Here is a 16,893-nt window from a genome sequence, read left to right as displayed (position 1 = left end):
CTCCCTCTCTCAGCAGCCCGGGCACTGCTGTCGATCAGGACTGCGGGGCCTGGAGGTTCAGGCCCAACGTGCAGTGACACTTGGGAAGGGCCCCACCTGGCAGGCCAGCCCGTGCTGCTCCTGGGCCTCGTGTGTCTTCACAAGGTCACCTGTGGGGCCGCCCCTGCAGGAGTGGAGCAGAACTGGGGACGCAGCTGTCCTTGGTCCCTCTGCATGTGGTCATGTACTTTGAAGCTGGGTTTGTCGTTTCAGTTTTGTTTCCTCCTTGGAAACCTGTGAGACTCCTCCCACCCGCACCCCTCACTCTGCCCACCTGTGCTTTCCCAGGCTGGAAGGGGAAGGCCCCTCGTGGGCACGTGGGCGGCCAGTGCTGGGCGGCCTGGGTGAGCGTAGGCAGGCAGGTCCAGGTGTGGGGAGGCAGGGGTGGCCTGGGCTCCTTGGGGAATGTCACCCCTCATCCTTTCGGGGGCATCGGGGAGGACTGGCTGCCGCTCCTCCCTTCCAAGCTGGTGAATTTGGACTCTAGAGCAGGGACACGGAGCCAGTGACCTGACATTTCTCAGGCAGGAGCAGAGGCGGCCTGGGCCTGGCCCTGCTGCCCCCTTGCAGAGAAAAGGGTGCAGGGGTGTGGGCGGTGCCGACTGGGACCCCAGCGTTCAACAGTGAACGGGATCTCAGCAGATGGGGAGAGATGGGGGATGCCCCTTCCCGCAGGGAGCGCCTTCCCCACCCATGACACCCCCAGCCAACTCCACCCTCCTGTGCCCACAGGGGGACGAGGGAGAAACCCTTTCCTCGGTTACTTCCTGCTACACTTTCCTGTGTGACTCTGTCATCCCTCAATTCACACCCTGAAGCAGCCCTCTTACTGGGCCCAGACATCCCTTTCCCATGTCAGAGGGGACTGGGGGTGGTGGGGGGGAGGGAGGGAACCCCACCTTGGAGGAGGGAGCTGCTGAGAACAGATCTGAAGGCAGAAAACTGCTTCCATGACTGCAGAGGCCCCCGTCTGGGTGCGGGGCAGCACTCCCTTGTCCCTGGGGCTTTGACTGGGGACGCGCTTGTCCCTAACAGTTGACTTGGGGGACGGCAGTGAGCCCTCTGGCCTGTTTGGGGTGACACTGAAGCAGGGCAAGGGCCAGGCCTCAAGACCCCCTGGCAAATGCCAGGCACACTTCTGCTCTATCTTCCTGGGGAGGGGAGGGGAATAGGGACACGACCTAGCCCTGGCGGCCCCTGGGTCTGCGCCCCTCCTGCGTCTGCAGCAGCCACTCAAGGGTAAGCCACAGAGGACAGCAAACAGGAACCTTCCCAGGTGCTGGTGGCACCGCTCCCTGCCCAGGATGTGCCAGGAGCCTCCCTGCCAGCAGCAGGAGGGCTGCCACCCTTACCTTTGCTCCAAGATACACAAGGTACAGCTCAAGCACAGACATGAAGCATCCCAACCTCACCAGAGTGCCCTGGCCAGCCTCCCCAGATGGAAGGCAGTGCCGGTGCCAGAGAAGGCCACAGCACCGGGTCCAGCCGGGGTCAGGAGAGGGCAGATCGCTTGCAGGCCCGCCAGTCCCCGGAGCCTGGGGTCTGGCCTGTGCTGCCTCTTCCTGGCCCTGGGTCCAACAATCAGCCCTCTCGAAGCCCTGGCACCCTCAGAGAACAGCTCAACCTGTTTGGGGGCCATGGCCTAATGGTCAGGCTGCATGAGGTCTGCCATCCGACCTGCAGCGGCCCCTGCCTCTCACTCCACCTTCCTGAGCCAGGACCAGAGAAGCTGCATGGCCCCAAGCTTTCTCCTAAACATTTATTTATAGCTCTGCTCAGCCTGGCCCCGGGGTGGGCTCCTCGAGCCCCTCCCCAGGAGGCGCGTCCACGTGCATCTCCAGCCCCGATGGCAGGTTTGTCATCTCACTGGGCAGGTGAGATGTATTTGGCTGGGAGAGGCGCCCCTCGGTGGAGATGGGTCTGTCTTTCCGTTGAAGAGAAGAATCTGCGAGACAGGAGGGAGCAGACCTGGCTCTGTCTCGCTCCCACGCCCGCCAGCGGCCCACCCCAGCTAGCGCGAAGCCCAGGGAAGTCGAGAGCAGCCCCAGTAGCCAGGCCGAGCTAGGGCATCATGCTGGAGCGGGGTGGGGGGGGTGGCAAGCCCTCATACGAGCCCCCAAGTCACACTCCTTTATAATCTGAGTTAAAAATAAACAAGCTTTCACCAGGGGCTGAGAGCCTGCCTCTTTGGTAACGTTCCCTCTTAATACAGGGACTGTTTAGGCAATATTGACACAAATAGTTGCAGGAATTTTCCCTAACACTACCCTCCCTCTTGCTGCTGCTTCCACACGTTTTAAGTGCCCTTGGAGTAGACAGTGGAGTGCTGGGGAGAAAAAAGCTAAGTACCCCCAAGAAATCAACTCGGAACCAAGAGCCACAGACCTGTGCTGTCGGTCCACTGCTGAATCCTCCATCCCAGGCTCTTACCCTTTGTCACCAGCGCTGGCTCTGGGGCCAGATGGCTTGGCTTTGAACTCCAGCTCTGCTGCTTCCTAGCTGTGTGACCTTGTGCAAATACATTAACCTCTCTGTGCCTCGGCTTTCTCAGCTGTAGGTGGGACCAACAGTGGTCCCTGCCTCTTAATGCATGAGGATGAAGACTGGTTTGTAAGTAGAAAGCTCCTCAGCAGTGCCTGGCCGGTGAGGAACCCTCAACAGAGGCGAGGCAACATGACCACCACTTATTCTGTTTCTGCTTATTCTGTTTCTGCTTCCTCCAGGCGCTCACTGAATGCTGGAACTGGAAGGGGGGTGTAGCTGGGGCTCTTAACCTGGGCAGGAGGTAGGGGTGGTCCTTGAACCTCCGGAAGTAGCTGCAAAGCATTGTGGATGCATAGCTTTTGATGGGAAGAAAGTCAGCACCTTTCTTAGGCTCTCAAGGGGGAGCCTAACTAAGCAGCCCTAATCCAGCTGAGGATTTTTATCAACAGATGAGGAAACTGGTCAAGAGAAGGGGGAGAGGTGCTCAGAGTCACCTGGAAGTGATCCAGCCTCCTAGCTCCAGGCCACTGTCCCTCTCTGGCCCCATGTGTAGCCAAACCCCAAGGGAACCCTTAGCCCTCTGGCTTTCAGGCAGGATTTAGCCCCTCTGGGAAGAGCAGGGACTCTGGGGGACCTTCCAGGCCAGGGGGCTTAGCTCCATGGCCTAATGGTCAGGCTGCGTGAGGTCTGCCATCCGACCTGCAGCGGCCCCTCCCTCTCACTCCACCTTCCTGAGCCAGGACCAGAGAAGCTGCATGGCCCCAAGCTTTTTCCTAAACATTTATTTATAGCTCTGCTCAGCCTGGCCCTGGGGTGGGCTCCTCGAGCCCCTCCCCAGGAGGCGCATCCACGTGCATCTCCAGCCCCGCTGGCAGGTTTGTCATCTCACTGAGCAGGTGAGCTGTTGGCAGGTGTCATCTCACTGGGCAGGTGAGAGTCGGCACATGTGAGCAGGGGAAGGACTCGGGCCTGGAGCCAGAGCTTGGGCTGCAACTCTGTCCCTATTTCCTCTTCTGTGAAATGGGGGCAGTAACAGTATCTGACCACAGACCTGGCGCGTTATCAAGCTCTCATCAATGAAGGGTTTTCTCTCTCCTCCCTTGCATCCCGTCCCTCAGCTCCCAGGCCCTTCCTCTCTCCAGGGAAATAAAGGTATATACCAGTCATGGGCATGAAAGGGGTCTGGCGGGCCAAGGAGGAGAGGCAAGGGGCAGTGCCTAGGCCACCCGGAAGGACCCTCCATCCAGAGAGGAGCTACCTGAGTCGTTGCCAGCCAGCATCTGAGCGCTCTGGGACCGTGAGGGCAGCTGACTGCTGTCGCTGAGTGACTGCTGCCGGTGCACGTGGGGCCGGGACTGCTTGGCCTTATGCTTTACCCCCGAATCTGATGGAGACAGTGGAGGGGAGGGGCAGTGCTGAGACATCGGGTGGGAGCCCTGTGGGGACCCATGGGGATGGGGAGAGGGCTGCAGCGCTGCTGGTCACAGCCAGCCTCAGCTGGTGTCCTTCTCCATCTTTATTCGTGGATATGCCCCCTTGTAAGCACTTCATTCACCGAAATGTCCGCCCCGCCATCTGTCTGTCCATCCATCCATCCACCCACTCACTCACTCGGATATCCACCCACAGACATCAGCCCCATGCCAGGTGCTGGGTGAGTTCTGACTCCAGGTTTATGGTTCGGGAGGGGAGGCAACTAGAAAGGTGCATACGTGGCGGTGAGACACGGTGGGAAGTGACAAATGGCACACCTCAGGATGGCTAACTGGAAGGGGACATTCCAGGACACGGGTGATTCACAAAGTGGTGGGGGGTTCAGGAGAGGGTATTTTGAGTTATGAAGAAGGGGTAGGACTTGGCCTCGGTGATGCTGGAAACAGAGGCTTAGGCAGGAAGACTGGGGTGGCATCTGAGGATAAAAGCTGGCAAGGAAAGATGGGGCCACATCCCAGCTAGTTGGCTGAGACTGGACAGATGTACCCCTTCTGCAAACACTGACCCGGAGGCTTTTGGAGACCTGAACGTTTGGAGTCAGGGAGGTGGAGGAAGGCAGTCAGGGCCTGGTGGCCACAAGAAGGGCCTTAAGGAGCTGGATGGACCCTGTGGGCCCCAAGCAAGGAGGCTGAGGGGCCTCTGGGCCACCTGGACACTCACTGTCTTTGTTCAGGATGTCCGGCAGCCTTGTATCCATCCGTCCCTTGTAAATATGTCCGTCCAGGCCCAGGATATCCACCTCGTCGTGCTGTGGAGATGGGCGAGTGCCGCTCAGCACTGCCCTCCCGTCCTGCCTCCCAGAGGGTGGTCCTCGCCTGAGGCCGGCACCAAACGGTGCTCAGAGCCCTTGAGGGGGCTCTGGGCGGCACCAGGGCCGAGCCACAGGGGGAAGGGGGGGGCCCGTGGTGGAGGCGGTAGTGCCAGGTGGGCGGGTGGCCGGGTTGGCATTCCTCTTCCCAGGAAAGGATAAGAACCTGACGCTTGGACTAGGTCTGACTAAGAAACCTCCCCGAGGCCGAGGGCCCAGGAGGGGACTTTTGGTGGCTTTTCCAGAGGGACCTGAGAGCCTGGCATCACGGCAGTGCCCCTCACCTTCCTGGCGATCTGGATCTCCTCGGTGGGGTACAGGCCCTGTGCCAGGTGCTGCAGGCGGCTGCGGCGGTAGGGGTAGGTGAGGGTGTGGCTGCCCCCGCAGCTCCGGGGCGACCTCCGGTAGGTGTGATCGGCCGCATCTGGCAGCCTGCGGTGAAGACAGTGGAGTCACGGGGAGCAGGTGTGGCCGGGGACATGCCTAGCGTGGGGCGGGGGGCAGCGCTCGAGCCAGGACAGGGCAGGGGGTGAGTGAGCAGGATGGCCCGGCCGGCCACCCTGAAGGCCGCACACACACACACACACACACACACTCACGCGTATGTGTCCACACACCTATTCACACACACGCATTCACACATACTCTCACACATTCATACACGTACACGTTCACACACAATCATACATTCTCTTACACCTTTATACACACATTCTCCCACACACAGGCCCCACCCCTCAGGCACACACATAATCTCACACACACACACACACTCTCTCTCACTCGTACAATACACATGAACAATGCTCTCTCACACTCACACATGTTCACACACGTTCACACACACGCACACACACTCCCCCTGCTCTGTGCCAGGCTCTCGGTGGTGGGTGGGCTGTGAGTGGGCCGAAGCTCACCGCCTGCCCCGGGGGCCCGGCCCGGCCGCCCACCGTCTGTAGCAGGGGCAGCTGAGGCACTGGGAGTGCAGCAGCTCGCGGATCATCTGGCTGCTGGCCTTGACGGAGCCCCCGAAGTGGATCTGCACCTTCTCGATGTCCGTCAGCATCTTGGAGTGCATGCTGCGCAGGCGCCCCACGCCCCGCTCCGTCTGCCCCAGGCTGCCCCAGGGGAGGGCAGCGCTGCCCAGCTGCAGGCTGCGGGGCGGGGGGGGGGGGGGGCAGCAGAGGGGTGAGCCATGCCCCCGGCAGCCTCCCCTCAAGGAGGAGGTGGGAAGGCTGTGGGGAGGAGGGCAGGAGCCCCAGAGGGCGTGAAACGCGCCCCCCACCCACTAATCCCACCCACCGGTGGAGCCACCGCCTCCCTCCCTCACATGCCCGGTACGAGCAGGGACGGGGGGGTCTCAGAGGCAGTGTCCCCCCAGGATGCCCAGCAGGGACCCAAAGGCAGGCGGGTACTAGGTCAGCGCTCTCCTCCTCCGAGGCTCTCACCCTGGGAGGAGCTGGGAGCTCCGTCAGCACTAGCAGCACCGCCCCTACTGCTCCCCCCAGGTGTGAGGAGGAGCCTCCACTCTTGCCCTCCAGAGCCCCCTGCAAGGCCCTGTACAGGACTCCCTCCGCTGCCCGTACTTGCGGCTCTGCTGCCGGACCTGCTCCAGTTCAAAGACCGTGTAGGGGCGGATGGACCGGTGCCCGGGCAGGCCTGGGCCCGCAGGAGTCAGGGGGATGACTCTGGGCAGGGACAGAGCGAAGGGAAGCTTGGAGTGTGAGGAACCCCATCGTCCAAGCCCCTCGCCCACTCCCCACACTGCACCTGCCCGAGGAGCCTCCCCGCCCGGGCAGGGGTGGGGGGCTGAAGGCTGGGGTAGGAGCAGCCGGGGGGGTACAGAGTGAACGGTGAGACAGCAGGAGCCAACAGGAGGTGGAGACAGGCCTGGGATACAGGAGACGCAGCCCTGCCGAGCCCGCCCCCATCGTGGCCACCAGCTGGGGCCACTCACTGTCCAGTCACAGGCGTCTCCAGGGGACGGTCACATGAGAGGCAGTGGAAGTGTGCCAGGAGCTGCCTGTGAGGAGGTGGAACACACACAGGGTGAGCGCCCTGCCCAGAGGGTCCCGAATGCGGGAGACAGAGAACCCAGCGGGCTCGGCGCTCTGTGGGCCAGGCAGGCTGGACGCTCAGTGCCCAGGGTGACGGGCCCCAGGCCACCAGACTCACCAGCTCCTAGACGTGTCCGCTTCTGGGCACACACCCAGCACCCACCTACCCTAACCCAAAGCCGGCAGGGTTCCCAAGCGCCCCAGGACTGCCCTGCGTAAGCCTCGGGAGCCCTCTGGCGGCCAGGAATGGAAATCCTGGGACTCAGGCTGCCATGGGCCAGGCCCTGCAGGAGTGCTCTCAGCTCTGGGGGCTGTGGACCCCCTCCCACCTGTGCCCAGAGAGCCTTACGCCTCCCTCCCCTCCCTCTCTCAGCTGTAATGTGAACTGGCCTGAGCTAGAAGAGCTTTTCAAGCTCTAAAACTCTGTCACTCCTACTGCGGGATGGTCCCAGGCAAGATCAACCGTTCCCCCTGAGCACACCTCCAGCCCGCCTGCCCTCACCCCTTCCAGGCCTCACCTCCGCATGGCGGCTGCCTCGTCCGCCTGGATGAGCGGAGGACGCTCTTTGAGCTGCAGTCGCAAGGATTTCCAGCCATCCTCCAGTGACTGCTTCACTGGGTCCAGCTCCAGGCGGTCCAGCTGTGGGTGAGGGTGGGGCCCAGGTGAGCTCTGAGGAAGCAGGTGGGGCCTGCGGCGCCCGGAGAGGAGGGCGTTGTCCCAGTCCAGGGGGCCCTGGAGCCTCCCACCCCTCACCTTGTTGTCCATTTCCACCAGGAGCCTGTCCAGCATCCTCTGCCAGTCCCCCTCCCGCCCGCTCATCCTGGCCACCAGCTCCTGCATCACGTGGTTCAGCTGCTCCGTGGTGGCGTCAAACTGGACACGGCTCACTTTGGCCGCCAGGGCGCTCTTGTCGGCTTTCTGCCCGGAGAGAGGAAGAGGCCCCCCAGGTGGGAGAGAGCCACGGGGGGCCCCCCCTCCCTGCAGTGGGAGCGCCAGCACTGAGCCCACATCCCCCGTCGGACTCGCCTCCTCTCTCAGCCTTTTTTTTTTTTTTTTTTTTGCGGTACACGGGCCTCTCACTGCCGCGGCCTCTCCCGTTGCGGGGCACAGGCTCCGGACGCGCAGGCTCAGCGGCCATGGCTCACGGGCCCAGCCGCTCCGCGGCATGTGGGATCCTCCCGGACCGGGGCACGAACCCGCGTCCCCTGCATCGGCAGGCGGACTCTCAACCACTGCGCCACCAGGGAAGCCCCTCTCTCAGCCTTTTGAAGAACGAGCGGTGGGACCTCCCTGGGATGCAAGGTGGCCCCTCGGCCTAGCCTTACCACGCTGATCTCCATCTCCAGGTGTTCCCTGTTGGCCTTTTCCTTCTGCAGCTTCTCCAGACCCTGGTACAACACCTGGGAGGCCGAGCGAGCAGGGAATAAGGCACAAGGAGGAACTGGGGCCGCGCCTCGGCCCCGCCCCCACCCCCTGCCCGCCCTCACTTCGATGTCCTTCTGCCTCTGCCGATGGTCCTCTATGAGGTTGCCGGTGGTGATGCTGAGTTTCTCACAGTCGCCCTGTACCTGCAGGATGGCGCTCTGCACACGGCCCAGTAGCTCTTCATCCTGCAGCAGAAGGACAAAGGCAGCCTCCCTGGGGCACCTGCAGGGGTACTGCCGCCCCTGGTAAGTCAGCCCTTAAAACACCACCCGGCAGACAGGACGACTTCAGACCCCATTCTGGATCTCCTCGGTTGCCGCCACAATTCCCCACCTCCCCATGGACTAGCCTTGAGGGACCTGGTCCACCGGGGTGGGTGGTCAGTAGAGGCGGTCTCAAGGCCCAGGAGTGGTGAGCTGCTGCCCTGAGAGCTGGGGTGTGGGCTACAGCCTCGCCACCCACCCGGAGCTGAATCTGAATTCTGGAGGCTAAGAGGCAGGCCTCGGGGACTTGTGCTACTCCCTGCCCCACCAGCAGGCCTGCCCTTTGGAGGGGAAGTGGGAAGGAGTCCAGAAGACCGGCATGAAGGAGGAGCGATGAATCCCAAGGCTACGCCAGCGTCCCGAGGCATGTGAATGGCACTGCTCCACCCCTCAGCCAGCCGTGCCGTCCCCACCCACGGAGCCAGCTCTTCCCCATGGTGCCCCATCCCCAGAGCCAGCTCTACGGCTGCCCTCGCTGCGACCCTACGGAAAGACCAGGGACTTCCGTGCGGTCGCTAAAGGGCTCCATCATGGAAAAGTGGCCCAAACATCCCTCCCCCGGGGACTCCCCGAGGGGCTCCGTGCAGGCGGGCCGTGAGCGGCCGCACCGGAGGAAAGCAGGCGGCATCACCTGGCTCTGCTGCTTGGCCTTCTTGGAGGGCCGGGAGGCAGCCAGGCTGCTGACCACGTCCTGGAGCTGCTCGTAGCGCTGCACCAGCATGCTGACCTGGTGGCTCAGGTCCAGGCTGCAGGCTGGGCAGGTGGCCGCAGGGTCGATCTGGCCGGGTGCCAGGGTGGTCAGGAGCTTGTGCGGGGCCGCACTCATGCTCATGGACAGCAGCGTGGAGGACGAGGCCAGCATGTTCTCGATGATCGTCCTGAGCTTGTCTAACTGGGCACGGGCGAGAGGGCGGGTGCAGGGCAGTGAGCGAGGCCCAGCTACGCCGCATCCACGCGGTCGCCACCAGCGAGCGCTTTCTGCCCTGGCCTGCCGTGATCTGGGCCGTCCCACGGCCTCGGTGTCTCCCAGGGTGTGCAGCACATGGGAGGCGCTCGACCTCCATCCATCAAATAGTGACCAGAGCTCCCAGGGAGGGTAGCACAGATGCTGATAAAGCCCTTTCAGGAAGGAGGCTTCTGGACCTTTCTCCAGCCAGCCCATTGGTGCAGTGTGAGAACACATCTCTAGCTAAATCCTACAGAGCTGACGTCCGTTAGTCCACAAACACCCTGCCGACACACAGGCCTTGCTCCAGGCCCTGGGGACACGAATGGTGGGCTCACACATGCTCTGTCCCCATCTAGAACATAAATAACAATAAGAGAATGTGATTTTCTCACACCATATACAAAAATAAACTGAAAATGGATTGAAGACCTCAACGTAAGACTGGAAACCATAAAACTCCTAGAGGAAAACATAGGCAGAACACTCTTTGACATAAATCGTAGCAATATTTTTTGGATCTGTCTCCTAAGTCAAAGGAGACAAAAGCAAAAATAAACAAATGAGACCTAATTAAACTTAAAAGTTTTTGGGGACTTCCTTCGTGGTGCAGTGGTTAAGAATCCACCTGCCAATGCAGGGGACATGGGTTTGATCCCTGGTCCGGGAAGATCCCACATGCCCGGAACAACTAAGCCTGTGCACCACAACTACTGAGCCCGCATGCCACAACTACTGAAGCCTGCGTGCCTAGAGCCCATGTTCCACAACAAAGAGAAGCCACTGCAATGAGAAGCCCGCGCACCGCAACAAAGAGTAGCCCCCCTCGACACAACTAGAGAAAGCCTGTGTGCAGCAACGAAGACCCAACGCAACCAAAAGTAAATAAATAATAAATAAAATCGATTCTTTTAAATAAATAAATAAAAGCTTTTGCACGGCAAAGGAAACCATCGACAAAAAGAAAACACAACCTATGGAATCGGAGAAAATATCTGCAAACGATATGACCCATAAGGAGTTAATATCCAAAATATATAAACAGCTCATAAACTCAATATCAAAAAAACAAACAACCTGATTAAAAAATGGGTAGAAGACCTGAACAGACATTGTTCCAAAGAAGACATACAGATGGCCAACAGGCACATGAAAAGATGCTCAACATTGCTAATCATTAGAGATGCAAATCAAAACCACAATGAGATATCACCTCACACCAGTCAGAATGGCCATCATCAAAAAGTCTACAAGTAACAAATTCTAGAGAGGGTGTGGAGAAAACGGAACCCTCCTACACTGTTGGTGGGAATGTGAATTGGTGCAGCCACTATGGAGAACAGTAGGGAGGTTCCTCAAAAAACTAAAAATAGAAATACCGTATGATCCGGCTATTCCACTCCTGGGTATATATTATCCGAAGAAAATGAAAACACTAATTCGAAAAGATGCATGCACCCCAATGTCCACGGAAGCACTATTTACAATAGCTAAGATATGGAAGCGACCTAAGTTTCCATCAACAGATGAATGGATAAAGAAGATGTGGTTTATTATACGCAAAACGGAATACTACTCGGCCATAAAAGAGAATGAAAATTTTGCCATTTGCAGCCACATGGATTGACCTAGAGAGTATTATCCTTAGTGAAATAAGCCAGACAGAGAAAGACAAATACTGTGTGTTGTCACTTATATGTAGAATCTAAAAGATAAAACAAACTAGTAAATGTAACAAAACAGAAACAGACTCAACAGAGCTAGAGAACGAACTAGTGGTCACCAGTGGGGGGAGGGAAGGGGGAGGGACGAGATGGGGTAGGAGACTAAGAGGTACAGACTACTATGTGTGAAACAAAAAAGCCACAAGGATATATTATGCAGCACAGGGAAATAGAGCCATTATTTCATAATAACGTTAAGTGGAATATAATCTATAAAAACAGTGAATCACTATGGTGTGCATTTGAAACTGATATAAGAGTGTAAATCAACTACACTTCAATAAAAAAAAAAAGAGAGAGAGAATGTGATAAGTGCTACCACTACAGGGGTCTCTCATGGCCCGGCTGGGAACAAACTCCTTCCGCTCACCCTTCTGCTCTCGTCTGGATCCCATGGTCCCAGTTTGTCCCCACAAATGATTGGTCCCAGCTACACACCCGATTGGCCAAAGACCTGTGACGTCTTGTCCTGGCTTAGAGACAGGGACTGCACCAACCTAAGGCCCCCTTTCTTGGAAGCGCGTAACACTGCAAGGCCTGGGGCAGCCCTTTTGGACTGTGTGTGAGAGATAAAAAAGCTGGCTGAGAGCAGAAGGGAAGAGAGATGTGCGGGTATTTGAGAGAGATGGATAAGGAAGGCGACACAGAGGCAAAGACAGACACACAGAAAGACAGACAGGTGGTGGCCCCGGCCAGACTGCCCGCTTGGCCTGGAAATTCTGCTTTTCCCTATTTCCTCTACACGTATGTATTTTCAGCCAGGCTCCCTTTCGCCCGAGCTCAGCAAGACTCTTGCCACCAGAAGAGCTGACACGCTTCTGAAGAGTCAAGAGGCCGAGCCTGCCCAGCAGGGAGTGGATGCCCTCCCAGGTGTGGCCCCAGGGAGCCCCGGAGGTTGCTGAGCTCAGGTGTGAGCTTTGGGATGACAGATGACCCTTAAACACACTATCTACTGCTGTCCTCCTGCTGGCCTGACAATCAGCTCTGGGTCATGAAACGGTGCAAACCACTGTCCTGACGAACTTGGAGTGGGCCCAGAACGGGGCCTCTAGCACAAAGGGGCTCCTGACGTGGGACTCCTGGGCCCAGTGGCTTTGCCCATCTGATCCTTCCGCGAGCACTCAGAGGCTCTTCCTAGTCCAGCGCTCCTCGCTGGGAACATTCTGGGGTGACCAAGGATCGTAACACTCAAGACGTAAAGGCATGTACACCTGGAACTAACACAACATCGTAAATCAACTATACTCCAATTAAAAAGCAAAAGATGTAAAGGCAGACACTTGGAAGACAGTGAAAAGACAACCCACAGAACAGGAGAAAATATCCGCAAATTATATATCAGGTAAGAGTCTACCATCCCCAATGTCCACAGCCAACTCTGCGAAGGGCCCTAGTCCCTGTGGCTGGAGAGTGTGGAATCCTCACCTGATCCTGCAGGTAAAGGGAGGCTTCGGAGACTGAATGTTCCATGCTGACCTTGCCCCGTTCTTGACTCTCCCTCAGCTCTGCCAGCTCCTTCACGATGTCAGCCACGGTGACTCTGTATGCATGAGAGATGGTCCGGCCCCACCACCGGCCCAGGGGCCTGGGCCCAGCAGTGCTGAGCCCCGGCCATCAGGGATGGAGGAGGCAGACGGGGCTCTTTCACGTTCCCCTCCAGCTCTGTCTAAGGGGTCCAAGGCCCCGCCTGTCGTGGAGGTGGGTGCCCAGTGTGCTGGCCTGAGAGGCTTCTAGGGGGTGAGGCCTGGCACTGCACAGAGACGGCTCTGAGGGGCTCCAGCAAATGCTCCGAAGCCTCCAACTGGGGACAGAATCTAAGAGGCTTTTGGGTTTTTTTTTTTTTGGTTCTTCTAAGCCCTGGTGCTGAGCTGTTTTAAGGACCTGGGAAACTTCCACTAGCAACTTGAACTAGATACAGACAACCTGAAGAGCAGACACAATGCGGCTCAAAGATAGTGGTCAGTTCAGGGATGAGTGAACCAAAGGCTTCTATCACCTCCCTGGCTGAGAACATGTGATACCAGGACAGAAGTTGCATTTGGCAGGGGGATTTTACCTGAGGATACCCAGCTGCAGGCTCAGCTGGCCAGCTTTCACCTCCTTTCCTGTTTCTTGCTCTCCCTCCCCCTCCAGGATCCTGTTCACCTTCTCCAGCTACAAATCCAATGTTAGAGGAGGGTCAGGCAGGCTTGAGATCTCTGCTTTCCGAACGTACCTCTGCAGCCCCAGCAAGCCCCTCCCCCATTCCCTAATCCTTTAAAAAAAAAAAATTCCCACCACGCAACTTGTGGGAATCTTAGTTCCTGGACCAGGGATTGAACCCTGACCTCTAGCAGTGAAAGCGCCTAACCACTGGACCACCAGGGAGTCGCCCCCATTCCCTAATCCTATCCAACCCTCTGGCAAAGCCCAAGGTCCCTTCCTAACATCCACCCATCCATCCATCCCATGGATGCAGGTAGCTAGCATTAAAAGAATGACTGAAGACCCAGCAGCCCCTCGCCATGACCGCTGGTCCCAGACAGTCCCACGAACTTGGCTCCAAGGCTGCTCCAGTGACAGTGGCTTTTATTGGAAATGGCCACATGTAATGAAAGGAGCTCAGGCCTCCTTGTTGGCCCAACTGAATCTTAATAGCTTTGAATGTCAGGTTTTAGATCCAGGAAATAAACACGTGGATACCTGAGGTGTGCTTCCTATCTGAGGGCACTGTACAGGTCCAGTGAGATAATAATGAAAGTGAAAGGACTGTGTAATCTATCCAAATGCAAATGAAAGGGATTATTGGCACTTGAAGGCCAAGTAGGAGGACCCTCCCTTACTTACTTTTGCTTTTTCCTGCTGGACTTCTTTGGTCAAGGCCTTTAAGGTCTTCAGCTGTTCCTGCAGGTCAGCGGGTATGGACTCCTTGACTATGGAGAATCGAGGCCTTAGAGTCAGAAGCGTCAGATTCCCCATGGGCTCCCAATCCCAGCCCTCACAATCAAGAACAACACATATCATTTATCTGCTTTTCCTGGGGGCTGGAGAGAGGGGATGGGAAGAAAGGAGTGTCCTTTTAGGCGATAAGCGTTCTCAGCTCTAAAGAGTCCACCGAACGCTTAATATCCTAAAGGGCTGTGGGACCACTTACCCACAATTTCCACCCAACTCTAAAATCTTAATTATGCTCTGGGGCTAGAATTGTGAATGTGCAGAGGTTAAATCTAATTTTTCAACATTCTCTCTCCCTGCCCAACCCCATGAAATCACTTTCCCTTCATCCCAACATCTTCCCAGCTGCTTTCCAGAGAGTCTGGCGAAGACACAAGAACCCGCCTCACTCCTCCCCTGAGGCTCCGTTATTCCCACCGGTTCAATCCCATCTTTTGGACCCTGAAGGCTATGGGAGAACCCAGAATGGCTAAGAATGGAAATGCTGTTTTCAGGGCCTCAGGCAGAGGCCCAGGGAGAGAGAAGGATGAAACCAAGCGAGGAGGACAGCAGCCTCTCCTCTGGGCACGCAGCACCCACCCATCAGTGCCAGCAGGTACTGGATCTTCTCCAAGTCTGTTTGGCCAGCTTGTTCATCATCCAGATCCTTTATGTTCTCCTTAAGCTCCACGTAGAGGCTGGTAAGCTCTCCCAACAGACGAAATGTTTCCACTGCCGTGGGGAAGCTAGGAGCCAACTTATCCAGTGAATCACGTTTCTCACCCTGGACATCACTCCTTTCTGATAAGCCTCGGTATAAACAGTCAAGGGAGCGTGTGCTCCTGAGAAGGGGGGCATCTTGGCTTGGGGAAGTCTGAACAGAAACTCCAGGTCGGACTGAGTCACGTATTTCATTTGGATCCAAACCCACCTCGACATACTGGTCTACACCTTGGTAGCCTGGGCCATGGGAGTCTGGGACGGAATGTGCCCGGTCATGCTGCTCTGGTTCAGGTGTTTCCAAATGCTGTTGATCCTGGCGTGCAGATCCCACGCCCGTGCGTAATGGTTTTGGGCCATGCTGGTCTGGGCCAGGACGCATCAAACCCTGTTGATAAGTCTCTCGTGGTACCAAACCTTCTCGGTCTATACCTGGTGATGCCAAACCTTGACTGGCTACGAGTGGTGACACCCGACCATATTGATCTCTGCCAGGAGGTGCCACACCATGCTGGGATGGGCGTGGTGATATAAAACTTCGAGGATCTGCATGGTATGTTGGAAAGCCATGAAGCTCTGTGCCTGGTGGTATCAAGCTTCGATCTGTACCAGACTGCCTCAACCAATGCTGATCTATTACAGGTTGAACCAAACCACGTGGATAGGTACCAGATTGGACCAAGCCATGTGGATAGCCAGCAGGCTGTACCAGACCAGGTGGATATGCACCAGGTGGAACCAAGCCAGGCATAGATACACCAGGTTGAAAAAAGCCATGCGGACCTGTACCAGGCTGGACCAAACCAGGATGACCTGCACCGGGTTGGACCGAGGCAGGCTGACCTTCACCAGGTTGGACCAAAGCAGGCTGACCTATACTGGGTTGGACCAAACCAGGCTGACCTGCACTGGGTTGGACCAAACCAGGCTGACCTGCACCAGGTTGGACCAAAGCAGGCTGACCTATACTGGGTTGGACCAAACCAGGCCGACCTGCACCGGGTTGGACCAAAGCAGGCTGACCTATACCGGGTTGGACCAAAGCAGGCTGACCTATACCGGGTTGGACCAAACCAGGCTGACCTGCACCGGGTTGGACCAAACCAGGCTGACCTGCACTGGGTTGGACCAAACCAGGCTGACCTGCACCAGGTTGGACCAAACCAGGCTGACCTGCACTGGGTTGGACCGAGGCAGGCTGACCTATACTGGGTTGGACCAAACCAGGCTGACCTGCACCGGGTTGGACCGAGGCAGGCTGACCTATACTGGGTTGCACCAAAGCAGGCTGACCTGCACTGGGTTGGACCAAACCAGGCTGACCTATACTGGGTTGGACCAAAGCAGGCTGACCTGCACTGGGCTGGATCGTATCATGCTGCTCTGTGCCAGGTTGTATGAAGCCAGACGTTCCCAAACTGGGCTGTACAAAACCTTGCTGATCTGCAGCGACTTGCATCAAACCAGGTGACGGCAAGCCCTGCTGATCCATGCGAAATATTACAAGTCCGTGCTGATCTACCCCAAGAGGTACCAATCCATGCTGATCAGTGCCAAGTGGTCCCACACCACTCTCGTCCATGCCAGCCTGTTTTATACCATGTTGGTCTATGCCAGGAAGTATCGCACCATGCTGATATGTGCTAAGTGGGACCATACCAGGCTGGTCTGTACTAGGTAGTCCCAATCCTTGCTGATCTCTGCCAGATACCAATGGTGGCACTGCATCACTCTGAGCCATGCCAGCTAGTACCAGTTCCTGCTCATCCACTCCAGGTGGCATCACCCCAAGCTGACCCACAGCGAGGGGTACCACACCATGTGCGTAAGTGCTGGGTTGTAGCGATGCAGGCTGATCCACGCCAAGTGGTCCTAATCCATGTTGGTCTGGCCGTGCATAGATTTGACCCTGGCTAATGTGCACTCCCCCATGCTGGTCTGGGGACACATGACCATGCAGAGCTCTAGGCAAGGTGGCGGAGGATATGTCCTGATAAACTGGGCCAAGGTGTGCATCTC

At 57.4% G+C, this 16,893-nt stretch overlaps 1 protein-coding gene across 1 annotated transcript; it reads right to left on the bottom strand.

Annotated features, from left to right (window-relative positions):
- Window positions 1-968: 968 nt before the first annotated feature.
- QRICH2 (glutamine rich 2) lies at window positions 969-15,093 on the bottom strand. The gene is made up of 17 exons (XM_032617513.1): window positions 15,086-15,093; window positions 14,755-14,900; window positions 14,068-14,153; window positions 13,298-13,395; window positions 12,667-12,781; window positions 9,203-9,463; window positions 8,371-8,493; window positions 8,209-8,283; window positions 7,637-7,801; window positions 7,401-7,522; window positions 6,783-6,848; window positions 6,412-6,513; window positions 5,743-5,979; window positions 5,110-5,257; window positions 4,678-4,765; window positions 3,782-3,907; window positions 969-1,984 (listed from the first exon to the last, which is right to left on the bottom strand). The coding sequence occupies exons 1-17, from the start codon at window positions 15,091-15,093 to the stop codon at window positions 1,815-1,817; spliced, it is 2,136 nt and encodes a 711-aa protein (XP_032473404.1). The 3' UTR covers window positions 969-1,814.
- Window positions 15,094-16,893: the final 1,800 nt, after the last annotated feature.

The sequence above is a fragment of the Phocoena sinus genome, chromosome 20, assembly GCF_008692025.1.
Source record: "Phocoena sinus isolate mPhoSin1 chromosome 20, mPhoSin1.pri, whole genome shotgun sequence".
NCBI classification, from domain to species: domain Eukaryota; kingdom Metazoa; phylum Chordata; class Mammalia; order Artiodactyla; family Phocoenidae; genus Phocoena; species Phocoena sinus.
Note: the sequence above shows the minus strand (reverse complement) of the source record. Positions and strands in the feature narration are given on the sequence as shown.